At 36.8% G+C, this 27,665-nt stretch overlaps 1 protein-coding gene across 5 annotated transcripts in view; it reads right to left on the minus strand.

Moving 5' to 3' along the window:
• The window catches only part of Psd3 (pleckstrin and Sec7 domain containing 3), a 299,163-nt gene that overhangs the window by 99,131 nt on the left and 172,367 nt on the right, over positions 1-27,665 (minus strand). For all 5 annotated transcript variants that reach the window (XM_010624949.3, XM_010624969.1, XM_010624959.1 and 2 more), the window contains one exon: positions 12,853-12,896. In XM_010624949.3, coding sequence (XP_010623251.1) covers positions 12,853-12,896 — 44 coding nt within the window. The remainder of the gene's footprint in view (positions 1-12,852; positions 12,897-27,665) is intronic.

The following is a 27,665-nucleotide window of genomic DNA, read 5'->3' on the forward strand; positions in this document are numbered from 1 at the left end:
CCAAAAGACAACAGACTCATGGCACCCATGAATGTGACTACTTGGAAATGGTATGATGAAGCTGAGATGAGGTCATTAGAGCAGGGCCTAATTTAATATGACTGATGTCCTTAATAAAAAGGAAATTCGGAAAGGAGACAAACACAGAGAAGGCAAAGAATGTATAAAAGACAAAGGGAAAATGTGATTGCAAGCCAAGGATCCTCCTTGGAAGGAAGCAAACTATGTCACAGCTGTACCTTAGACCTCTAGACCCCAGAATACGAGACAATAATTTTGTGGGTTTTTACTTGTTTGCTTTGAACAACTAAATGCAACTAAAAACAGGGCCTTAGCATTGAGCTATTCCTCCCACCCTTTATTTAATTTTTTAATTTTCAGATACTTCGTGCTAAGTTGGGCAAACCAGGTTCAAAGCTGTGATCCTGCTGCCTCAGGCACCCAGAGTGCTGAAGGTACCACCTCATACCATGGCTGCAAAATTTTTTGTGTGTTTTTAGAGTTACTCAGTTTGTAGCATTCTGTTACAACAGCCATATGCTGATAATACATTTACATGCACCTTCATCACTATTTCTGGATAAGTTTATCTCTCAAGACATTTGGGGCTGAGTTCCTGCTCTTCTTAAAATTCCACTGTAAACCCCAGGTAGCCTACAGCACTTCTATAGGTCTCAGTATCTTTCTGTGCCAATCTCAAAGCTTGCTCTAGGCCAGAAAATGCAAGACATGAAGGTACATTTAGGGAGTAGGAGACTGGGATGAGCAAAACAGTCTGGAGCTTTGCAATGCATGCCTTGAATCCATCCTAGCTCTGGTAGTCCTTGATTATAGAATCCTGTAGATACAGAGGAAAGCGTAAACACAAGAAAGAAATATCAGGAAACCCCACACTTCTCCATAGCAGTTAACCCTGAAAGCCTATGCGATAAATCCAAACTAAGTGCTACCTCAAAGCTCTGTTCTCTCTGATATATGGCACATTCCCCAAGTCTCACCATTCAAATCCTCCACAACAAAACATAACATTTTTGTGAATAAGTAAAGGGCTGGGAAGATGAACCTGTTCTTCTTTCCTCCCTGTATAGGAAAACCACATGTATCCACCTTTGAATGTCTCTAAAGCAAGGTGAACCCTACCTCTGCCTCTACTTCTTTGCCAGTATCAACCAAAGCAATCTCTCCCTTTTGCCCAACTGGGTGGTATCTTGTGCGACAGGCTCCCCTCTGCTCATTTAAGTCCCGGTTTCTCAATGAGTAGCCAAGATTGGTAGGTAACCTCAGCAGAACTGGTAGTTACTCAGGTTCCTATCACGATGTCTAATGGAATTCGGAAGGCACCTCGTGGTTCAGATCAAAGAACAGCTGCTCCACTTCACTGACTCAGCACTCTGCCCTGTGCATGCTGGGCTACAAAACATTCAGGAAAGGAATGGGGAACAAATCGAATACCAAATTCCACCTTGAATCTCGTTATTATTGTGATCATTGTGACATTTTCTTATCTCAAAATTACCCTAAAAATGGCATGTTGTCCCAGTGAAATATCAAGGTCCAGTCAGGTGAAGGAATATAGGAAGGCAGGATTTACATCAAGTTGTCACTTTTTAGGACCCCTGGAGTTGATGGAGGCTCCCTGATTCAAAAAATTTTAAAGGCGATGCATTATCTATGAGAATGTCCAAGGAGCACAGCAGGAAGGCACACTCTTCCAAAACACCTGGAAACCAGGGTCCTTGAGGCTCTCAGTGCCAGCTGAGGAGTGAGCAGTAGGAGTTCTAGGTTGCAGGTAGTGTTCAAGGCAGTGATGAGAGCAGATTAAGGACCCTAGAGGGACTCAAAATCTAGCAGTAGAAACAGACACATCATAATGGGTGATACATTTTTAATAAAATATTTACTCTCTGTGTCTCAAGAGAGTTGTGTACAGAGCAGTATTAGAAAGGTGGAAAAGCAATATTAAAATTGCTGAATTGTAAGTGCAAGGAATCTTATTTGAGTAACAGAAATTGGGTGATGGACTGTGGTTCTTACTAGGCAACTGTGTAAATTTTTTTAAAAACATGTAATTGTACCTGTAAATAGATAAATTTCATTGTATATAAATTATTCCTCAATAGAGTTGATTGAAAAATTAAATGCAGTGGCTGAATATAGAAACATAACATTATATTGGTTATCATCCCAATATTGTGATCAGATGGCTGTTGGTAAATAAAGTGAGCACAGACTTACAAAAATTACGCTGGCTTATCATGGGATTCCTGTTAAACTATATCATATTATGCCTTGAGCGATAAGGAGTTTAAGATGCAGCTGTCTTGTCACTTACCAAAAACAATTAATTTTAAAAATATAGTTAAATTTTAACATTCTGCAGAAAATACATTTTGCTTTCTAAAAATACCTTATTTTCAATGTAAAAAAGAGACTATGCTTTTATTAATAATATTAAGCTCTGGGGCTGAGGATTTAGCTCATTGGCACTGCACCTGCCTCTCAAGCACAAGGTCCTGATTTTGATCCCTGGTACTGGGAAAAAAAAAATATGAAGCTCTGTAACTAGCCCTTTATACCGAAAAGAATCCTACAGATGTGAAGATGTAGTTTCCTGACTGTAGTATGAATTCCAAAGAAAGAAAACCTTATGTGTAGATATTGAAATGTTTTATTTAAAAAAGCCTTTGGTGTACACTGAGGTTAAGCTAGATGTTATATGCTTTCAAATTATTTCTTGGGAAATTTATAGTGGCTGAACAAAAGTAACGTCCTTCAGGAATACTGATCTGCCTAATTAAATTTTTCTCACGTTCTGAAAAATGCATGTATGTGCATGCAGGCAGAAATGCGCAAAGAAATCCAAGCAAATATTACCTAAAATGTTCAAAGTACTATAGTAGTTATAGCACACATAGTATAAGTCATTTAGATATTGTATTTTTATATCATTCCTGAACAAGCACCAAACCTTAGCAATTGATAGAGATGATGTAAAATTCACAATGATCAACACATTAGGAAAAACATTTTTATAACTCAGCTTCCATAACTCTTCGCACTTCAGTGATTCTAAAATTGCTTTAGGACAAGTAGGCTACTAATATTATAGTCACATTCCATCTGCTCACCAACCTGTGAGCTCTGCATATTCTGAAACTGAAGAAAATATGAAGCAAAGATAGTATCTGTAAAGTCCATCACTTCTGCCATCATCTTTATCAAAACTGAAGCTGTTTTCATAATACAATCCATAAACATTCTGAGAATCTTAGTCTCTCCCCCAGAGATGACATAAAGCAGATAACTTATCACTTTACTTTCTTCCTTTTATTTTTTTTTTTAAGTTTCTCCTTTCAAAGCAAGGAACTGGGTGACAAATCCTTCCTGTGTTCTCTATGCTTGAGTTCCATCGAGAAAAACATGCTTTTCACTGAGAAAAACAAGTACTTGCAGATTGAAAGTTAAGCATGAGCTATGATTCAGGTTCTTATTAAACTACACTTCACAGAGCTGTATGAGAGTCTTCCCTAATTTTAAACCCTGAGTTTTTTAAAATATCAAAATCCAGCAGATTGATCCATGTTCAGTATTATTTCTAGCTAACAAATTTTAATTGATTATCATTCTTTAGCTTAAAATCCTAAGTTAGTGGTCAATTTTTCATCACTATAGAATGTTTCTTTTGTTTTCTTATAGTCAGTGAGCCTTCTTTAAATTTATAAACGGAACAATCAAACCAATAATAGTTTACTCAAACACATATTAATTACCCTTAATCTTCATAAAGATGATCTCCCACATTTGCAGTGTTAGTATTAACATTAGTGTCGTCATTCTACCAAGAGTACTGCGTGATGCAGTGCCTGTCATGTTAGTAAGATAAGTGTGGTCCACTCAACAGGAACGACAATGGGGATGTAAATCTTATTTTAGAATCTGAGGCACAGTGCATATTTAGGAAATATATTTTAACAGTATAAGTATCTCAGATGGAAACAGGTTTTATTCTTTGTTTATAGTCAAATATCTCCTTAGGATGATTTTATTAAATTTCCCATACTAAGTTTGTCTACCGCTGATTCCTAATACCAGTCCACCAAACCCTTTCTCTATACATTTAAATTCTCAACCATAAATTAAATGTCTCTGCTGTGTCTGCAATCAGGTCCAAATTATAGTAACTTCTCTTTGCCTTAGTTTTCTTACTAGTAAATATTTACCCATTTATAGGTTACAATTTTGAAATTTAAAATGAGAATTACTTTTGTTTCAAAGTATTCACATAACTGTCTTGGTCCAAAATAACTTACATGAAGAAGAAATTTTCTTTCATTCATCTACATCTAGTATTAAGAAAAACTATTCTGATTAAAAATTTCACATATCTAGACTCACTAGGGCATTTAAAAACAAATATAAAGTTTTTTATATAATGCATTGCAATAAAGAGGAAATTACCATATGTATCTTTTTACAGAAACAATAATTTTTAAGTCAAGGTAAAAAATTGTGATTGTGAAGTATGATTTTATTCAGGATACAATTTCAAATCTAAAAAGCATACACAAAGAGTTTCAATTTCCCTTGATGCACAATTCTAATGTTGAGAAAATTAAAAATCACAGGAAATTATTTATAAGTAAAAAAAAAATTACAAAGGAAAAGATGGCCTCTTTAATAAATGGTTCTGGAAAAACTGGCTTTCCACATGCCAAAGACTAAAGCTAGACCCATATCTCTCACCATGCACTAAACTAACACAGAAATAAATCGAAGATCTAAATAGTACAACAGAACACTAAATCTTCTGGAAGACAGAATAGGTAAAACTCCTGAAGACATAGGTATAGGCAAAGGCTTTATGGACAAATCCCCAGTCACAAAGGAAATATTACAAAGAATAAACTATTGGGATCTTCTCTTATTAAGAGGCTTTTGGGGGCCGGGGATTTAGCTCAGCGGTTCGGTGGCCTGCCTTACAAGCACAAGGACCTGAGTTCGATCCCTGGTACCAAAAAAAAAAAAAAAAGAGGCTTTTGTACAAAAATGAAAAGAAGTTTTTATACATCAAAGAAGAGAAAACCCACATAGTGAGAAAAAAAATTTTGTCAGGTGTTCTTCGGACAAAGGACTACTATCTAGAACATGTAAAGAACTTAAAAAAAAATCAGTCCCCCAATTTAAAGACTTAGTCCTAAAATAGGCATCTGAAAGGAATAGACACTTTTCAGATGAAAAAGTAGACATGGCAAGTAAACATGTGAAAAAATGTTTAAAATCACTGGTCATTCAAGATATGCAAATTAAAACAATATTGAGATTCTGTATCATTTCAGGAAGAATGGCTGCTATCAAGAAATCAACCAATAACAAATGCTGGTGCGGCTGTGGGGAAAAAGGAACCTTTTCTACACCATTGGTGGGAGTGTAGACTGGTGCAACCATCGTGGAAATCAGTGTGAAGAATACTCAAAAAACTAAACTAGAGGTTCCATTTGACCCAGCTATTCCTTGTCTATATATCTTCCTGAAATAATTAAAAGCATAATACCACAATTATATATACATTTCCATGTTTATAGTAGCACAGTTAGTAATCTTGGAAACGGCCCAAATGCCCACGGACAGATGAATGAATAAGGAAGATGTGAGGGTTTTTTTTTAATAAAATACAATGGAATTTCCAACTGATGGGCAAATGAGCCGTTTCCAAGTTTTACCTATTACAAACTGTGCTGCTATAAACATAGGTACGCATATATCACTGTGATATGATTCTTTTAATTCTTTTGGAAAGATACCCAGCAGAAGGATGAGTGGGTCAAATGGAACTTCTAGTCCCAGCTCTTTGAGTTATCTCCATATTGATTTCATAGTGGTTGCACCATAGTGGTCTGCACTCCCACCAGCAATGGAGAAGGATTCCTTTCTCCCCACAACCCCACCAACATTTGTTATTGCATGATTTCTTGATAGCAACCATTCTTTCTGGGGTGAGGTGGAATCTCAGTGTTGTTTTCATCTGCATCTCTCGAATGACCAGTGATGTAGAACATTTTTTCATATATTTACTTGCTGCTTTTACTTCTTTGTCTGAGAAATGTCTGTTCATTTCAGATGCCCATTTTTAATCATGTCTTTATATTTGGGGGGGCTGATTGCTTTGAGTTCTTTATATATTCTAGATAATAGCCCTTTGTTTGAGGAGCAGCTGGTAAAAATTTTTTCCCACATTGTAGGTTTTCTCTTAGTTCTGTTGATGGTTTCTTTTGCAGTGCAGAAGCTTTTTAATAAGATGAGATCCCAGTTGTTGATTCTTTCTGCTAGTTCCCGTGCTACTGAGGATTTGTTCATAAAGTCTTTTCCTATGCCAATGTCTTCCAGAGTTCTGTCTAACTTATCTTCCAGCAAGTTTCGTGTTTCTGTTTTAATATTTAGATCTTTAATCCACTTGGATTTTTATTTAGTGCATGGTAAAAGATAAAGGTCTAGTTTTAATCTTTGGTGGGTTGAGATCCAATTTTTCCAGCACCATTTATTAAAAAGGCTATCTTTCCTCTAGTGGGGATGGTCAGCTCCTTTCTCAAAGATGAGGTAGCTGAGTACATCTGGAGTTGTTTTTGTGTCTTCCAATCTGTTTCACTGATCCTCAGGTCTGTTTCTTTGCCAGGACCATGCTGTTTTTATCACAGTGGCTTTGTAGTATAGTTTCAAATTGGGAATTGTTATACCTGCTCTTATGTGTCTGTTGCCAAGATGTGGTTTTTCTACAAAATGGAATACTACTCAGCCATAAAGAATGAGAAATTAGATTCATTCATAGGAAAATGCATATATTTTGAGGATATACTCCTAAGTGAAACAAATAAGTCACACATGTGTAAATACCGAATAGTTTCTCTGGTGTGAAAAACTATAATAGTACATAAGATCCTAATGAGATAATTAACAATGTGAAATAGGAAGAAAAAGGCTAAAAGTGTGGGGAAAGTGGAAGGGTGGGGGAAAGGGAATAAGGGAAAAGAAAAAAATGTGAGAAAATGGAAATAAAATGTTTGTAAATGGGGAGAGGATGAAGGCATGAAGGGAGGGCAGGGACAAGGGGAAAAAATGAAAACTAAGACCTGTCACGTAAAGGTACAAGATCCCAATAATGAATGTAACTGTACTGTGTACCTAAAATGTACCAATAAACTCAATTTAAAAAAAAATAAAATGGAGTACTACTCTGCCATCAAGAAGGATAAACTTGGGACATTTCTAGGTGAATAGATGCACTCTCATACCATCCTGTTAAATGAAATAAATTGGACACACATTTAATATCACATTGTTTCTCAGGTGTGAGAATCTGAAAGTGTAAATAAGGACCAAAATGTATAATAGATATTGTGAAGTATGAATAAAATGTTCAAATGGGAAGGGGAACTAGGAATGGAGGAGAGAGAAAGGAAAGGAGGAAAAGTATAAGAGAACAGAAGGAAAAAATGGAAACAAAGTTTTTGTAAATGAGGGGAAAGGGGGTGAAGGGAAGGAAGAGAAATGTTAAAAAAGAAGCAACAAGGTATATCATGTACACGTACAGATTTTATATGAATATTACCATTGTGTATATGTAAAATGTACTCGATAAAACAAATTTTTAAAAACAATAAAGGAAAAAATGAAAATCAAACTCACCATCTTCATGCCCTAAAAAAAAATCACATTATCTTCAACTTATTTCATACATTAAATATGGTATATCTCTAAGTCAGACTAAGAAACAAACAAACAAAACCCATGGGTGAAAATAAAACTATTTGTATTTTGGAGATGGCCATTCCCCTCACAGTATCTGAGTTTATATTTTAATTACTATGTATGATTACTTACAATAAAATTAGGATTAATACTGAGCTAAGTAAAAGATGGAAAGCAAATCAAAAATTAAAGTAAAAGAGCTCTAGTAGAATTCTTTTTTTCGGAGAAAGACTAGTTTTAGAGACTAAAAGGTAAAAGAGTTTATATCAGTCTCACATTCAGATTTACTTCCTAATGTCATCAAATCTGTCACTAAGGGACAGCAATACCTTCCTGAGAAGACCTGGCATGATACAGTTCATGGGAGGGAAAGAAATGATAAGGCAGACTAACAACAAACTGCTGGGATTTTAAAACCACACTTTTCAGGGTCAATGCTCCTAACTCACAATGAGAGGGGAGGAAAACATTTGGGGTGTCGCTACCCCATGTGATTAGCCAGGACACTTCACTATGTGAGTGCAGAAAAGAAATGGTCTAATTTAGAAGCACAGAAACTGAGGATTTAAAATGCTCTTGTTAGAAAACGAATTGCAGGATTTTAGGGCAATATTAATTATTAAGTATGATTCAGTGTTGCCAAGTTACAAAATGCTTATCAGAATTAAAAACATCAATGGTGCAAAATGATCAGCAAGACCAAAGCTGCTGCGACAAAACAACACTACTGTAAATGTGATCCCACAGGGCACCTTTCAAAGCTGGCTTTATTGTGCTTAATTAATGTGAGACAGGATATATGAAGTATTGTTATTATCATTACTACTAGTTTTTTGGAATGAGGTAACGGAGGCTTCTTGCAATTCCTAAATGACAGAGAATAACACCAATAAACAGAGGTCAAGAGAAGGAAGAAAATATTAATTTTCCCAGTAAATGAAAAAAAATTAAGTGAAACTTTCATTACTATTATTTTTTCAAAAATAAAAATGTAGACCTGCTTTGTTCAGCTGCACTTATTTTACTTTCCACTTTTGTTCATGTATTGTCTGAAGATCTTCAACAAGCTATACTTTAAACAACTCCAATGTAATTTGTAAATTCACATATCTACCTTAACTAACCTCATCCCAAGCAGAGAGTAACTGATATCTTTATAAAAAAAATTTTAATTTACACTATAAATTAAGACCAAGGAAAATGCTTTATACACTTTTGCTCCTCCCAAATTCCCAGCCTACTACAGTAGAAAGGAATTCAACAAATAGATGCTTTATGAATAATGAACAACTGAGCAAAGGAAGCTGGAAAAGAAATGGTAATTGCCCTGCATGAGGAAGTCAAGACCTCTCACTAGTCAGTTTGACTCACCCCACTCCACTACCATTTTTACACTTTTATCTTTGCACTGTCCGACCCTCCCTCCCCAGGCAACCCTTCATCTTGTGTTCTCCTTAAGCACAGATCTGTACCTTATTCTCATTTGTATCACAGGTGCAGCCCTGGGCCAGACACTGAAAAAAAGCTGCTTACAGAGTGTGGAAGAGAGGAATGAATGATCCATACCATCTAACTTGCCTGGGGGGAAACATTCGTAATTCTATGAACGTTTAATGAAACACATTGATATAACATTCTAAATTTGCCCAGTGTCAAAGACTGGCATACAATTAGACACGATCCTTGCTCTCTAAAGACTTTATAAAACTGTGCCTACAGAGAAGCCAGACAACATGGAGCTCCTAGTGGGAGCCATAACTCACAAGGAAACAAATCCCCATTTTCCTGCATTACTGTGTATGCCTTTGGATCTGGAGATGAATGTTGCTTCATTTTACTTCCCTTCATATATGAAATAAACGCACTGGGCTAGATTAGCATTTTTCAGCAAAAATACTGTAAGTGTAGATATCTTTTTAAAAAAGAAATATTAATATAATGTTACATTTTTAAAAATAAATAAAAGCAGAGTTGTTTTCATCAGTTGAAATAGGCATGACGTTTGTAAGAGGCAGAACTGGATTCCCATCGTTTTCCCACTTTCCCCTCACTCGTACCATGAGGGAGACATCTCCCTGAAGACCTAGGTATCCATGGAAACCAGTTAGAACTCCATGCATTAAAATTCTCCATGATTCTATATATTCATTTCCTCTATGTTTTTAAAATCTGACATTAAGATACTTCCCATGCAAGTACACATTACCATAGAAAATCTGCAGCAGCTGTAGATTTTTGGGAACTACTTTCTAAACTAAACAATTGTAGGTTTATCTTTCACGAATGCAGTTCTTTGGGTATGACTAACAATCTTTCTACAGCTCTTCCCCATCCCCTCACCCCCCACCACCGTGCTCGGTGCCATCCTTGGACACCCATATGCTAAGAACACACATTGTCACTGAGTTACACACCCAGCCTTTTCTGTAGCTTTGTATGGAGTCTTCATTACATAGAGGCACTATAATATCAGCAAAGAGAGACAAAAAGGCACAATTCTACACGCTCATCATTTCCTTAGAGCAGGTTACAGTTCAGTGATACCTTAGTACAAATTACTGTAATGGAACAGAAACTGATGGTACCATCAGATAAAGCAAAATAGATGCACAAGTGCTGAGATGATTTCTGGTTGGTAAGAAGGAAACATTCAAGGAATGGGTGTTATCTAAGCTGAGCTGCAATGGATGGTGGGGGCAGGCTGGACGCGGAGATTACTTCAGGAACATGGCAAAAAGGCAGGAAACCAGGGGACACGCACAGGGAAATGCATCTTCTGGCAGCCTGGTTGAAATGAGGACTATGTGGAGACAATAGCAGAGGATAAAACAGATTACAGGCAAGGCCTAATTATCACAGAGGGACAGATTAAAGTACAAGAATGGGTTGGATGGAGTAAGAGGCACCTGATAGGAAGCGACTGTTTGTGGTGTTCAAGGCCATTTCTAGAGTAGTAAGAGGGTGGATGGGACAACAGATGACTCAGAAGCTAAAATCCAAGTAAGCAGAATGGGGGCGTCATCAACATCAATGGAAAACATACACCAAAGGCTGGAGACAAACGATGAGTGCTAAGTGTTGGTAGAAATACCCTGCAGGAAAACGCAAATGTTGAATTGAAACTTGGGGAAGAAATCAGATGCATATATATCTTAAAAGAATTAAGAAGGAAAGGAAACTTGTGATTTCATCCATTTCCTTCATTTTATAGGTATAGAAAAGTAATTTTAATTATGTGAGTCTATAAGAACAGAACCTTAGGAATTATAGAGGATAAGAAGTAGTACATGTATAAGCCAATGAATGAGAGATACAAAAAGAAAAACATAAAACAGAAACCAGGGCTTTAAAAGCTATAGCATTAGGTATCAGCAGAAGGGTAATTTGCTTACTGTTTATTGTTTTACAACATTGCACAGTGTTATCCTATTGGCTCCATGAGATGCAAGAGTTGCTCCATCTAGTAAATGGGAAATAGGCCTTGAGGTTAATTTGCCCAGTAACCCCAGCTAGTAGAAGGCAGAGCTGGAATTCAAACTCAGATCTACCTGACTCTGGGATCTGGGTTCCTGAACTGACCACTCTGCTAATGAGACAAAAGGGCCACAGAAGTATCCAGTTTTTGAGTAAACTTCCTAATCCCTATATGTCCAGGTAGGACCTACGATAAAGTATTCTTGAGCCAAAGTCCAACTACAAAAAAATACGTAAATAACATTGACAGAAATATATTCAATGCATTTGAGATATGTGATTCACAAAGCAGGTTCTCAATATTATATTTGTTTGCTTTATAAAATAATACTCAAAATATTCTCTACTCCAGTATGAATATATTTCAAAGTATTTCCTTTTTTTATTTGTTTTCTCTAGTGGGAAAATTCTCCCTTTAACATTTCAGCAACATTCTAAATATATTCACAGTTTTTGTTTTTTAGGAAAAGAAGTGAGTCTAAATATATTTATACTTTGAATTTTAGACCATCTATTCCTAATAATCTTGGTTTTCCTTGAAATAGTACACTGTCTTTAAACGACTCTCATTATTTATGAACACATACAAGCTGTTTCATATACATGCAAATATTAAAGTCTTTAACTCAATTTGAAACAGTATCGAATAACTCTACACTCGGAAAACAATTTAAGTGGCACTGACTTTTTAAATTCACTCTAGCATATTACACACGAGATACAGTCAACTGCTAAGTCATTTTGCCCAGGACAAATATGATAGAACATGATTTATCACCCACGTTAGGATTCCGTAAATTTGAGTTCACTGCAGACTGCTGTTGGGCAACAAGGTTAAAAAATACGAATGCTATATATCAGTGAAAATAGTAAGATTCACATGGATTTTCCATTTAAAAAATACATTTTGACCTAATTTCTTGGTAAGTTGATTAAAAATGTAGCAAAGATTGTTCCCTGGACATTTTTTAAATTAAAGTTTTACTTGTATTGATTAATGAAAATTTAACAAAAATAGTACGGTTGGTTTACATAAAGTGCAATTTATCCACAACATTTCCCACAGTAGGGACCCTGAAACACAACATTTAGTACCAAAGACTGATAATATACAATAAGTGCTATAAATGTTCCTAGAAATATTAGCTCTATTTAATCCATCATTTCTCAAGCATATCTATGCACAGAACCCTTTTTCGTTGTGCGGTTATTATTATCAATGGTCTAGGATAACTACAGGAAATAGGATTGGAAAACTTTGATCTATGATGATAGTAAGAGAGAATGAAAACAAGCAGTTGGTATTAAAATCCTGTGCATTGGGTTTTGGGGTAAATTTAATTTGATCAGAAGATTTTCTTTGAATACTATTTTTAAAGGATACATCAAAAAATATGATTACTTGCCTATAGGCATATAAATGAGATTTAAAAAGAACAGGAGTATTCTGTGTACCAAGGGGGAAAATCATGGGCTACTCAGGGTTTACTTAGGTTTTATAGAAAGTAGGTAGGACTCGTGATGTAAAATGAGAACTGGTAATGCATACTTAGTCCTTCTCTAAAATCACCTCCAAGGCAGCAAGAAAAAAAGAGAGTAGTTCATTAGTAAAAGGCTGGTATCCAGCATACTTACACTGCCCATTCAAGCTTCTCATTCTTAATGGAGTTGTATAGAGCCTGTAAAGAGAGAAAATAATATCAAATTACTTTTCATCCTATTCCTTATTCTGAATTCACCCAAAAGTCCTGCAATCTGCATCTGCAATCAACGTCTTTCACTCTCCAGCTGTCTTGACTGGGCGGCCTGAGGCCCCTGTCAGAGTATTATTGGCTCTGAAAAGTGAGGACACTCAGTGAAGCAAAGGAGCACAGGGCAAGCAGAGTTTTATGAATCAAAGATGCTTTCATAAAGTAAAGAAATTGTATAAATAAGAGGCAGCACTGTATATTACATCTCATCATGACAACATTGGGAAGTGATTAAAAGTGGACTGCACATCCTACTTTTGTCATTCAAAACATGGCCTTATAGTTCCATTCTTCTGGACTTTGGTGGTTCTTACACCTTTTTCACTAATGGAAAAAAATCCAACTGTTTTCAGAGCGACTTACTTAGAGACATACACAAAAGGGTGGCCAAAGCTAAATATGGAAACACATTTCAGAATAGTTTAGTGTTTCTACGCTAATGACATAAACAGTTTTTAAGTTATGTTCTAATGCCATAATCTGCTTTACACCTGTGTGTGAAGACAGCATGTGTGTGTGCTGATGGAGGGGACAGAAAGCTTCTTTAAACCTTGGTAACAGCAGTGACACAGTCAAGTCAGTTAAGATAGCTTCCCTGTTCTAGCTCTGACATTAAATATAAGGGCTCTGTAACCAAATTATTCCACAATAACAGCTTTTTCCAGGAAAATGCTTTAAATGTTGGATAAAGCATTATAATGTCATATTCATTTATACACACAATTACAATAAAAAATTATACTGAACACAAGAATAACTACGCAAACTAACAATGATGGTATTGGAAGATTTTTCCTCAAAGAAGGATTTGGATCTATTGGAACTTGAAAGGCTTAGCAAGTATTTCATTCACTTTAAGACAGAGAAAAGGAAAAACAAACAAACAAACAAACAAAGAAACAAACAAACAAACAAACAAACAAAAGGGCCGGGAATTTAGCTCAGGGGTTCAGTGGCCTGCCCTGCAAGCGCAAGGACCCGAATTCAATCCCCAGTACCAAAAAAAAAAAACCCCAGATGCCACCCAACTCTTCATTTTGCAAATGAGGAAAGATGAGTTTCAAAACTTGTTCAAGCAGTATAACAAGTAGAAATGCTTTGCATTCTTATCTTCTGCCTTTTAATACAACTCCTCCAAGCGTCTAGATGCATGTAAGCAGAAGGACTGCACTAGTAATGCATTTCCTTCCAAATATAGTACACCAATCTGTAGGGTACAGATTTTGTATTGTTAAGGATTCAATACATGTATCTTTAGCCAGCGTCTTCACAGCCTATGCGGAAGTTCTCCAGCGTAGCTCTAATATAAATAATTATGGTAGCAAATACCAATCAGGAGATGATTTATCCTCATTACGCGATGATGTCTTTACTAAGTGTCCTCAAACATTGAGAGAATATCACAAATCATAATAAAATAAACCAAATCTTAGGACCATGCATCAAACTAGATATTGTTTTAGAAGAACCTAAATTTACTAAAAAACTCCAAAAGCGTTAGATACAGTACTGTTAATGTCTCCTGGAGGTGAACACCTAAGGAAGCGCAGAGGGTCTCATGACTTCTGGATAAAGGGCTTTTAAATGGATTCTACTACTGTCTGAGCCATTTTGAACCCACAAGTAATAGCGGGCTGAGAAACTGCAACAGAAAAGAGATCGAGAACGGCTCTTTATTTATAGTCACACTCTCAGTATTACTCAGAATAATTCATAGTGTGGCAAGAATTTCTTAAAAAAATCTGTTCATAAAGGTACACAGTTTAAAAATGACATCTAAGTATCCAAAAGTCTCCTAATATATTCACATCTGCCCTACAACACTTGTTTTTAAAACTGTTTTGTCCTTGAGACTCTCTGACTAAAGAGAAATGGTCTAAATAAAAAAAAAATAAAAATTAAAAAAAAAAACATTTTTTTTTTTTTGTTACTCAATCAGCCAGATATCTCACAACAAAATTCTAAGGACAAACTATCTTGTCAAATTCAACGGGCTTGCCATATTGTAGGACAAGTCCTCACCTTATATATATAAAATATAAGATAGATTTCTTAGCGCAGCATGCCAACTCTAAAAGATCGGTGCTATCACTATCACATATACCAAAATTACAATGAAATTTGCTTGACTTTGCAGTGCTATGTGATGACCCTATTTTTCTTAATAAAAGAAAGATGTTCAGTAAGGGCATCCAACCCTTACCTCACCTCCTTCTCTTTTTATCAATTCAGCCCAGTCAAGAGTTTAACTCATCTGACTCCTCTTTATTTCTTGCCCAACAGCCACTACCTCTTTTTCTGTGTGGCCCAGAAAACATGGTGCATCCTGTGGTCTTCATTTCACATACTCCTGTTGATACTAAGACTCTCACCCATGGATCTGAAATCTGAAATGTTCCAAAATCTGAAACTTTTAGGATACCTACAATATGCCATAAGTGGAAAACTCTGCATCATGAAACACTGTTTCATGCACAAAAATACCGAAAACACTGTGTATGTAAGATGTATATGAAACATATGAATTTCAGGTGTAGACTTGAGTCTGATCCCTAACATACCTTACCATGTGTATGCAAATATTCCAAAATCTGAAAATAAAATTGAAATCACAAACACTTCTCATCTCAAGAATTTCAGATAAGGGATACTCAATTTGTACTTTCAACTTTTTTGTTCTACTAACTTTCTATTATACCTACAGACTATATAACTCTTAGTCAATCCTGTCTTCACTTCTCCACACTAATATTCCATATGTGAATCAAGATTTCTCTTAGCTTCAAACATAAAATACCTAAATTCTAACTATTTTAATGAGAAGGGGGACCTACAGTTTAAGTCATCAAATCATAAAGAGGTATGGATGGAACTGGCTTCAGAGATTTAATAATTTAAAAAATTTCCCCTTAACTTTCAACTCTTCTTTTCCACCCTACATATCTCCAGTTCTTATTGATCTAGTACACATGAAACCATCTACTTTCAGCAGTAACTATTTACACCTTTAAGTGTCTAAACATGAAAAAGTAAACAGTTCTTTCTTCTAGTCTCAGCAATGACAAGTCCCAGGCAGAAAGTAACTATTGTCATTTAGGCCACCTACCCTCCAGTGGACCAGTCCCAGTGCAGTGATGAAGTACTAGGGCTTGGCCCGTTCCTGAGACAAGTGACCAGGGTACTAGTTATTCAGGGGACAGCGCTGACCTAGGCACTAGTATAACCCTCCTGGGTTGCACAGCCTTCCCGAGTCATATATGACTAATTTAGTACAACTAGAAAACATCAAACAATGGCACACATTAATAAATACTACTGGGTGGTCATCACCTCAAACTGCAGCAGAGCCTTCATTCATGAGCCTCTTTAATCTCTGGGCATCTCTAATGCATCTTATTGGAACTTATCCTCCACTTTCATTACAACAAATAACACAAAGGGATCTCAAAGCTTAAAAGCGTCCAAGAGCATGAATCAAATATTTCTTATGTATCTGGAAAAGACTAAAGTCTCACAGCTGTTGTCATTAACTTTGACTTAGAAACATCTTCTTCTCCTCCTTTTCTCCTTCTTTCCACCTCCTCTTCCTCATTTTAATTTATTCTTTTTGTGTTGAAGATTGAACCCAAGGGTTTCCACATGTTAAGCATGCATTCTACCCAACCCTTCTTTTAATCCCCAACCCTTCTTTCCATGTTTACTATCAACTAACTGTATTTTCTCCTCCTGAAACCAAACTTAACAGCATTCCATATGCTAAGTCTAAGGTAATGCACTTGTGAAAAGTTTACAAGGTTTGTGCCTATTGTAGAAAAGATTCAAATAATGCTGGTCACTGTAAGAATCTATTCTTAAAAGACGAGCTTTCAAGAAGAGCCACCATTGCTAGGACACATCTTGAAGTTCCTTTGTCAGTGGAAATGACAGGCTTGCCTCAGTGACCCTATCCTCACTCCACTTGGAACCAAAGGCATATGCTATGTGAGTGCCTGAAACTGGAGGTGCAGCCTGCAGCTCAGGAAAACAAATCCTGGCATAAGTAACCTGGCCTAGTTCAAGAAGGCAAGATTTGTGGGTAAACACTGTCCTGGAAAGCTGTCCACTTCCACGTTGCCATGGATTTGCAGCAAGGGGTAAGAGGAGAAAGGTGTCACAGAAGCCCCTGTGGATGCATACAATGATGTAATAACAGCCCACTCTGGGGACCAAATATGGACTTGTAAAACACGGCTTCTAATTCTGGGAATGTTGGAATATGATGTGACATGCAAAAAGCCTCAAAAATACGATGGAGCTCGAGATGATAAGAGCACCTGGCTGGGCCCTAAATACAATTATAAACATTGTTATAAGAGAGCAGAGTTTAATTTAAAGAGGAAGCACCCAAAGAGGAGCAGAGACTGCAGTGATATCGACTAAGCCAGGGCATGAGGGCAACCTCCAGAAGCTGGAAAAGGCTGGGGACCGACTTTCCTCTGACCCTCAGGAAGTGTGAGGCCCTGTTCACACCTTGGCTTCAGACTTCTGACCCCTAAAATTGTGAGGGAATAAATTTCTGTTATTTTTAGACACTGAGTTGATGGTAATTTGTTATGGAAGCCACGTAAAACTAGTAACAGCTGGATATAAATGAAAGGCAGATATCTGAACTAAGATCATATATCCACAAACTGGTTTTCAGAAATATTTCCAATGTCAATCCCTAATAAAACAGCATTTTACCGTAGCAGGCTCATCTAAAGTATGTTAGTACATACTAGAATTAGCCAAATAACTTTTAAAAGTATCATTCATTGGGCCCTACTCTAGGTCTGCTGAGCCTGTTTCTGAAGAAGAATCTGCACATGAATTATTTCCTAAGACTTCACATGTGCCTCTGGTTAGAAGTCACTGCTCTGTGAGCTCACCAATCTGTCTCTAACTGAGATTTCTGCAACTTAACCCAGGAGCTAGAGAACAGGCATAGCTGTTCTGATACATACACTGAGCTGAGTAGAAAGGACAGAAAGAGTCTTCACGTGTGAAGGTCATCATTTTTAAGAATGAGAAGGCAAAGTAAATCGGTTAAATTACACAGATCAAGGTATTTTGGTCTAAATTTACATTTATGTCTTTGTTCCTTACTTTTGATTGCTTCTCAAAAAAAGCAATTTTATTCAAAGCTTAGCCCACACAGGCTGTCTGGTGTTTCTTCTCTATGGCAGCGCATTGTGTAACCAGGGGTTTCTCTCCCTCTCTGTCTCCCCAAATCACACTTTGCATAGTTAATGGAATTCATATCTTTTGGTTAAATTATTTCTAAATTCCAAGGAGGTGTTTTTTTTTTTCCTCCCTGTGGTCCATGAATACTCATGAAAACTTCAGAAGATATAACAGAATTTCCCTTTTTAGTGAAACTGACAGTGACCAAAAAGAACGACAGCACCAGATATCCCTGCTCCATTTTTCCAATGCAACTCAGGCTCACACAGAAATTTCAAGCAAGCTGACTTTAAGGAAGAATTAAACATGCACCACTCTGTCAGTGGCATCAGAAAAACAAAATGTTTGAAAAAGACAGGCTTTAAAATTAATAATGAAACTAGTTACCAGATAAATGTCAAATGTCCCAGAAAAAAAATCAAAATACTTGAGGCAAAGGTCTTCAGCTTTTCTTTTCTTTTTTGTGCTGTAAAATAGTATCGGAAAGATGCCTTATCCCTCAATGGAAGAAGCTTCTTCAAGACTAGTATTTGGACTTGACTTTTGGGCCCACCTTAGTTTTTATACACTGCAATGTACTAAACTAGATTATGGGTAAAGATTATGCCTTTTTTCTTCCTTGTCCTGTAAGTGGCAAAAGTTAACACTCAGGCAGAGGTGAAGAAAAGAAAAAAAGCTGGAGGCCCTGACCAGGAGAGTGTTAACATCTAGGTCCACTTTAGAAAAAAGTACACACTGAAGCCACGTTTCTGGAAGCCAGCCCCCTTCCCTGACAGTCTTTACATACCCGTTTAAAGGACACATGATATGGAAGGCTTTATCAGAACCCACCTTGTACACATTCGTTCATCTCTTTGTCCCTCACCCAGGGTGACACATGTGCGACCATGGTTTCTGTTCTCCCCCATCTACAGTCAGATGTAGATTTTAGACACAGTCCCATATAAAGAGAGCCACAATCGATGTCCTGAACAAATTAATTTAACCTTGTGTTGTGCTGCATGTACAACCCGTCAGCAGTCACAAAAATAGCTATTATAAATGATGTCTAGAAATGCGGATCTAGAATGGAAACTAGAAGTTTCACTTAAAAGCTCTTACCTTAATGAAACGCTATCTAAAGCATAGTTTATATATTCGATTCATCCTATAATAAACATGTTTTAGCATGTTCCACAGGCTAGGGAGTCAGTATTCTAGGTGCAGAGAAGACTATGTTCAAGGCCTCTTACATAAGGCATTCAGAATGTGCTGCTAACCCTGATTGAACTTTGCCTAGAAGAGAATTAGTCACCTCATAGAATCTACTAATTTTTTACATTCTACATGCAACACAGGAAAATCTTACACAAACGTTAACTAATATGTGATAGTATGTTTTCTATATCTCAGGAAAAAATTTAGTAAAAACAAAAATAGAATATTTTTCGGGTCAGGAATTTAGCTCTGTGGCACTGCGCCTGCCTCTCAAGTGCAAGGTCCTGGGTTCAATCTTCAGTAAAAAAAAAAAGAAAAGAAATCTAAATAGTAAACTAAATATTTGCAGTTGAAAAATACGTGTATGGTGTATGTAAACGGGCAGTCAACAGTATAAATTCTCCTTTAACACATCATTGATTATAATCTGTCTCTCCAACTCCCAATATGGCATAGGTACCTTGCTTTATTCATCTTTATTTTATTCCACTATTGTGCAATGACCACAACAGATAGTCTACCATAAGATATGCTAATATATCAGGGGAAGGATTTTTATAAACACTAGATTCCAATTAGGTCATTTTTCTTAGTATTGTATATATTATATTGCATATAGTTTATCTGTGAGTATTGATATGGTGTAGTAATTTTATAAAACTACTAGAAGACTATATAATTCATATTCATAATGAGTGTGTAGCAGTTGTACCACTTCTAAATCTTCTCAAAACTATTCATTTATTCACTCATATATTCAGTCGATAAATATTTACTAAGAACTACTACCTGCTAGACATTATTAATCTAGGCACTAGGGATCCAATGCTCAACAACACAGAGAATTTAGATTAATGCAGGTGGAAATTGACAATAAAGGAATAAAAAAAAGATGGAAAGATAACAGTAATGCTGTCATATTTCTGGTACGCTACTAGAGGAGATAACAGGAGTAAAATAAGAGTAGCTTTAGACTTAAGGACGTAGCTGAGGAGTAGAGTGCTTGCTTAGCATGTACAAGGCCCTGGGCTCCATTCTCAGTATGAGGGTGGGAAGAGCTTTAGATAGGATGGTTAGAGAAAGCTTTCATGTAAGACCGGTGTGAGGAGGAGCAACCTTGCAAAGATAAGGGAGAGGTGAGCAGCACCTGTGTGATGAGGCTGAGTGTCCTGAGACATAAGAAGAAGGCTGGTGTGGCAGAGCCGGGGGACCCAGCATGTGGATGGGGCATAGCTCGCTCCAGGTGCCTTGTGCCACTGGGCGACAGGCAAGTGGGTCATGCAGGCCTTTTTAACCTAAAACAGGGAGGAGTTTCTGTGTGGAGAAAAGATTTAAAAAGAGCATAGGGAAGAGAGGAGCCAGACTGGTCGGACTGGATGAGATGTAAGGTGATTGGTGGGTGTCACAGCAGTGGGAGGACTGTGGTGGCAGAACAGGGATGTGTCACACTATCTTCCTAAATTACGAGCAAGGGGTGGCCTGGCTTTGTAAACCTCAAGCATAAATGAAAAACTGAGTGAGACAAATGACTTTAATAGTAGCACCAGAAAAACAGTGTTATCCTCCAAAATTTAAAGTCTTTTAGCTAAAGTAAAGGTGTGTGTGTTAAGATATTGAAGAAAAAAAGATTCAAAACAATGCCTAGAGTATCTTTCCATTTTGTGGGGGAAAAGTGAGTGAGTAGGTATGTGTAATCCCTAAAGGCTGAAAACTTGGACAGAGTTTATGTAGTTATCTTCTTAGTAAAACCCCTCCAGCCACACATGACCAAAGGACTGACTTCAACATACTCATTAGCATACCTAACTGTTCTCTGACACCGGTAAGCACCATGCGTCTCAAGTTCATTGTCTTCAGTCATTTCCTGATTTTGTTTTTAATTTTTATACCCTGAACCTCTAAAATTAGTACTCATTTGCTAAAAATTGTCTAGATTTGGACAGCTAATCCCAAAAGCCAAACTTTAAAAAATATATATAACCATAACCCATATTTTCAAAGGAAGATCCTGGATTATAACTGTTATAATCTGGTAGAATCCTCCACTGACAAAATATTTACTTTTTTATTTCATTTGTTCATTCTTGGGGAGACAGCATCTCACTGCTATTCAGGTTGGCTTTGAACTAGTGGAGGAGATTGGCAGGGATTCTCCTGCTTCAGCTTCCAAAGTGCTGGGATTACACATACGCACCTCCATATCTGCCTAATGCTTAACTGTTGACAAGTAGCAGATGGATGCTATAAGAAAGAACAGTTCAGAATCTGAGAACATAAGGAAAACATAAACTTCAAATGACTTTTTAAATGACATGCAGGATTTTTAAATACCTGAGAAAATGATGAATATTAATGATTATGAGCACAGTGATGATGAAGTTAATGTGCACAGTCAAAAATCTATTTGCTGCATTACAAGGCAGGTCTTTTTTAATAAATGGCTTCGATATTTAAAAAATCCCTAGAGGACTCTGACATTTAGAAAGAACACCAGGCCTAGTATTTGTTCCCTGTCATTTTCATGTATGACACAAAGCAATGAAGACAAATCAAACGGAAGTAGATTTTGTCCAAAACAATCAGTACAGCCAAATTAAATAATCTAATATAGTAGAGACTACACTTTCAAATTTTATAAACAAGGAAAATTTCAAGCGATATTTCAGGGGACTACACAGAATTGCCAGTTTTCCATTTTGCAGAGAGGAAATAAATCTGTTTTTTTTTTTTTTAACAGTAACTACTATCTTTGTCATCCATCAAAATAAAGAGCACAGGCAATCTCAGAATTTTAAAAAAGTGTTTTTCAAGAAAGGGCCAGTCTTTCACTACTATTCTATTACAGATTAAAACCTCTGACAGCAACTAGCAACAGAACACAGTCTAGTCCCCAGACTGCTAGCACACAAAGTCCTGGAAAAAAATATAACTGATTTTTAAAAGGTATCTACTGACTGGTGTTTGCTACACACAAACTTAATTAAAATAAACAAACTATTCCAGTTACTGAAAAAAATTTTAAGTCTCAATATGTACTTATACATGCTGTTTATTCTTCTTCTATTTATTTAAAAAATATTCAAAGTAGTACACAGAGTCCACTCAAAAAAATGTATTCAACAGGAAAAGAAAAACTCATGCACATATTTTAATACTACATTTACTGAGAGAGACATCATTAGATTAATACACGTTATTTTTGGCCTCTACAATTACAACAGGCGCTCAAAGTGGTGACCATTAACTTTCAGACGTTTACTAATACAGTGAACTGCTGAAGTGTGTACACAGTTTTTAGTGGACTCTGCGTATCATTTACATAATTAAAACTACTAAAAGGCATATAATAAAAATAACGATCTCTAAATTTCACCTCTGATTCTTGCTGAGCAGAGATTACATCTTTCAATTCCTTTTTTATTATTCTAATCTAAATATGAACTACTGATGTACAACTGTAAGACTCTGGAAAAGAGAGCATTTCGCACACAAACACAAACACACACACCTAACCTACTCACTTATTTTCTTTCCTCCCAATGTTTCTATTAAAATTATATCCAAAAAAATGAAATTATATCAATCTGGAGATTCATCAGTTTTTATTGCCTTCATTATGGAGACTCTAGAACGGATGGCTGGGCTACTTGCTATATGCAACATTTCCTTTTTGATAAACTTTTTGGATTCCTTAGAATTATTACATCATTTTGCTATTTACTTCGTTTTCTATGAACCTATTTCTAATTCGTCTCCACATCTCTCACACATCTATGACTCTTCCCTCCACGGAACCCCCACATGCCAGGATCCTATCAGTGGTCTTGGAATCCTCCGTTCTCCCAGTCCCATCTCCACGGCCGGGTTTCTACCTGCTGCACAGCTGCAGTGGGGAGACTTCCTGTTTCTGTCACCTAGAGGTGTCCCACTGTCTCTGTCTGCCATAAAGAAGGATAAAACCTGAGACATTTTTAGGGAAGTGGATGCAGCTCGAGACAATAATCTTAAGTGAAATAAATCAAACCAGTTTAATTACCACATTTTCCTGTGTGAGAAGCTCAAAGCATAAATAAGGAGCAAAGTGGAGGAAGACATTACTAGGAAGTACGAAGAACTTGTTCCAGGGGAAAGGGGAATGAGAGATGCGGCAGGTGGGTGGAAGGGACACAAAGAAAAAGGATTTAAAGAAAAAAGTGAAGGAAAATAATGGAAACAGAGCTTTTCAAATGAGGAGAGGAAGAAGGGCTGTGAGGGAAAGGAACGAGAGAGAGAGAGAGAGAATTAAGATGTGATGTGTAATGTACTAATCCCCTAAGGTGAATGTGATAATTATGCACTGAAAATATGTATTAATAGAAAACAAAATAAAATCCTGTGGTGGCCAGAAAAACAAATTTCCTGATTACTGGATATCATGATGTCTTTTATTTCTTCAAGTAAGTGAGAAAAAATGAGGGAAGAGAGAAGGAAGAAACTCCCTTTGTGAAATGTTTATATTTTTCAATTAGTCCTGCGCTTTCAACATAGGAATCTCCCTAAAGGCCTCCGTTGGACCTGATCTCCTAAGTCCAAAGGCTTGCGTTAAACTCAACATAGAAAAGAAGTAGAAAATGGCAGTGGTGGGGAGTGCACCGGGATGCACAAAGTAAGGCAAGGCGTCTAGAGGGCCGGGTAATTACTTCAGAGGCATTGAAGGCATCCTCCTGTTCTGACCCACCCTCAGAGGCAGACAGTGCTCCCTTTCCCAGGCCTTTCCTGTGTTCCACAGGGGCTTTCCTGATGTCCAGGTCTGCAGGCACCTGCATGCCAGCTTTCTCTGGAACACTTATCATGTGTCATGAGCCAGTCTGAGTTCCACCTTCCAAATTTTTTTGATAAAACAAAATATGATTGTATTTCAAAACATAACCAAAAAATAAAGTAACAAAGTAAATAGGAAAGACAAAGTATTTGACAATGGCAATGTGTGATAAAAATCTTTACGTACTGAATCATCCATCATCTCTCAGGAATTAGGAACAGACTGTTACTACAAGGGGAAGTGAAAGAAACATAAAAACCAAATTCACACAAAGGAAGAGTAATGTTATACAAAGATGAGATGGCTCAACAGTATGTTACGTAAAGATGAGAAATAGTAACAGTAAGAAAAGCCACGTAACTACCAATTATTAAGTACATATTGTTACCTAACGGTCACATGGTTTTGGGAAATGGTGAACTTTGGTTTCAACACTGAAGCACTTACTCCAATCAAGAGGAAACTGACTCAGATATAGATTTTGCATACAGTTTGCAGTAGTGATTGTAATCAATAGAAATAATTCCAATGCATCTGAAAAATTCAAATTTACATAAGCATATTTACTATATAGAAAATTTACAGCTAATATATTAAAGTAAATTTGTAAGGCCAGGTGTGGTGAACTACGCCTATAATTCCAGCACTCCAGAGGCAGAGGCAGGAGGATTGCTGCCAAGTTTGAGGCCAGCCTGAGCTACAAAGTGAGTTCAAGGCCAGCCTCAACTAAGTCATGAAACCCTGTCTAGAAGACCCAATTCAAAAATGGGCATCTGAAATGAACAGAAATTTCTCAGACAAAGAAGTAAAAGCAGCAAGTAAATACATGAAAAAATGTTCCACATCACTGGTCATTCAAGAGATGCAGAAGGAAACAACACTGAGATTCCACCTCACCCCACAAAGAATGGTTGCTATGAAGAAATCACACAATAACAAATGTTGGCGAGGCTGTGGGGAGAAAGGAACCCTTCTCCATTGTTGGTGGGAGTGCAGACTGGTGCAACCACTATGGAAATCAATATGGAGATACCTCAAAGAGCTGGGAATAGAGGTTCCATTTGACCCAGCCGTCCCTCTGTTGGGTATCTTTCCAAAAGATTTAAAAGAATCATACCACAGAGATATATATGCACCAATGTTTATAGCTGCAGTTTATAATAGCTAAAACTTGGAAACATCCCATCTGCCCATCTTTTGGAAACTGGATAAAGAAGATGTGGTTTTTCTATAAAATGGAATACTACTCAGCCATAAAGAATGAGAAATTAGAGTCATTCATAGGAAAATGGATACATATGGAAGATATACTCAAGTGAAATAAGTCACACATGTTTAAATACCTAATAGTTTCTCTGGTGTGAAAAACTATAATAGTACACAAGATCCTAATGGGATAATTAAGAGTGTGGAATAGGAAAAAAAGGGCTAAAGGTATGGGGAAAGTGGGAAGGGTAGGGGAAAGGAAATAAGGGAAAAGAAAAAATATGAGAAAATGAAAAAATGGAAATAAAGAGTTTATAAATGGGGAGAGAAGGAGCGGGTGAAGGGAGGGCAGGGACAAGGGGAAACATGAGAACCAAGAACTGTCATGTGAAGGTACAGGATCCCAGTAATGAATGTAACTGTATTGTAGACCTAGATTGTACCAATAAACTCAATAAAAAGAAAAAAAAAATAAAAGAACCTTACAAATTTTGTTGACATCTTGAGGGCATCCTCTTATTTGCTGTATCCTTGAAGCTCCACTGTCATTTGGGGGGAATTTTGTGGGCATAGAGATATATAAAGGTTTTATTGTTCCCTTAAACTTTAATTTTAAGAATTTTTGCTATACATGAATACCATTTAATCATAGTCTAAGAGGGTTGAAGATCTAGCAGGGGGTTGATGAGGTATGCAGAAGGCCCCTTAAGACACTGTCCAATCATAAGACTATTCTGCAGAGCCTTTCTATTTTACCTGTTTTTAAGAAAGGGTACCGAGGAAGAGAAATACCATAAATCAGCATGAATTATCCAGTATTTTATTTGTTTCTCACGGTAATAGCAAAGACCTCCCAAAATACTTTCTCATATATGTATAACAGTTAGGTCTAGTTGGGTAAGACCCCAAACCTTCAGGCTTACTTTTATGTTAGGAGACCTTAGCAGAAAACAGTAAAGAAAAGATCAAAAGGAATAAATTACTCTGTCATGAAATGCTGGGACTCCAGGACCTAGAGAAGGTCTTACTGCTTACTGTAAATGCGGTGGCATTCTGCAGTGGATTTCCGAGTTGCAAAGCGGAAACTGATTCCGGTAAATTGTACCTGAATGCAAGAAGATTAGACCGTCCGGGATAGCTATATAATCTTATTTGCCATACTGAGATCAAACAAGCGCTTGGCTCACTAGATCTGAAACTGGCAGTAATAAGTCTATTGTAGGCTGCAACCAAACAGCATGTCACAGGAAGGGCCAGGCTGGGAACAGAGGGTCTTAGCCAGTAGTACTTTCATAAAAGTTTTAACATAAAACACTGCAAGGAATCAAACCAGAAAAACAAATTTCAGGAACAGTAAACAAGTACGGTCAATGTTATATCATCAGAACACGGGAGAAGTTTTGAAGTTTTATTCTCAGTCTTTTGGTTGGTACATGGTAGAGACACATAGTAAACCCATTCATCATGGGAAATACACACATCGCGTCTTGGTCCTTTTACTTCTCTTCCCACTCCTGCCACCTTCCATTCCCACATTTCCTCCCCATCCTTTCAAAGAACTAACTCTGATCCACAGAACGTGTTTTTTTTTTAAGTTTAATGTTATTAATTTCTGCTTTAATCTCTGTACTTTCCTTCCATTAGTATTGGATTTGAATTGTTCTCATCTTTCTCAGACCCTGGGCTGTATTGTCAGGTTACTTATTTGAGACCACTGTGTTCTTTGTATGTATGCATTTATAGTTGTAAACCTCTCTCTTCAAAATACTTTCATTAAATCCCTTAGGTTTTAGTATGTTGTGTTTCCACTGTCACTTGATTCTAGGAACTTTAAAAAAAATTTCTTCTTTGACTTCTTGTGTGATTCACTGATTATTCAATATTATATTATTTAATCTCCATGTATTAACATAGTTTCTATGGCTTATTTTGCTCTGGATTTCTAGCCTCTTTCCATTATGATCTGACAGTATGCAGGAGAGTATTTCAAATTTTTTTTATTTATTTAGTCATACTTTATGCCCCACAGGGATGGCAAAAGTTTTATTAGCGTTTTCAGTGATAACAAAACAGCCAGTTGAAGCTTTCACGACACAGGTTTGCCACCACTGGGCCTAACATATGGCTTATTTTAGAAAAACGTTCCAATTTTTGTTGACAAAAATATGCATTCTGTAGATAAAACACTCTGTAGATATCTGTGCTGTCCTTTGTTCAGTGGTGTGCTTTAACTGATTTTTTCATTGATTTTTTTTTTTTTTTTTTTGTTGGGGTGGGGGCTTTGACGGGTG

Source organism: Fukomys damarensis, unplaced genomic scaffold (assembly GCF_012274545.1).
Source record: "Fukomys damarensis isolate Sample0158 unplaced genomic scaffold, DMR_v1.0_HiC HiC_scaffold_18, whole genome shotgun sequence".
NCBI lineage: Eukaryota > Metazoa > Chordata > Mammalia > Rodentia > Bathyergidae > Fukomys > Fukomys damarensis.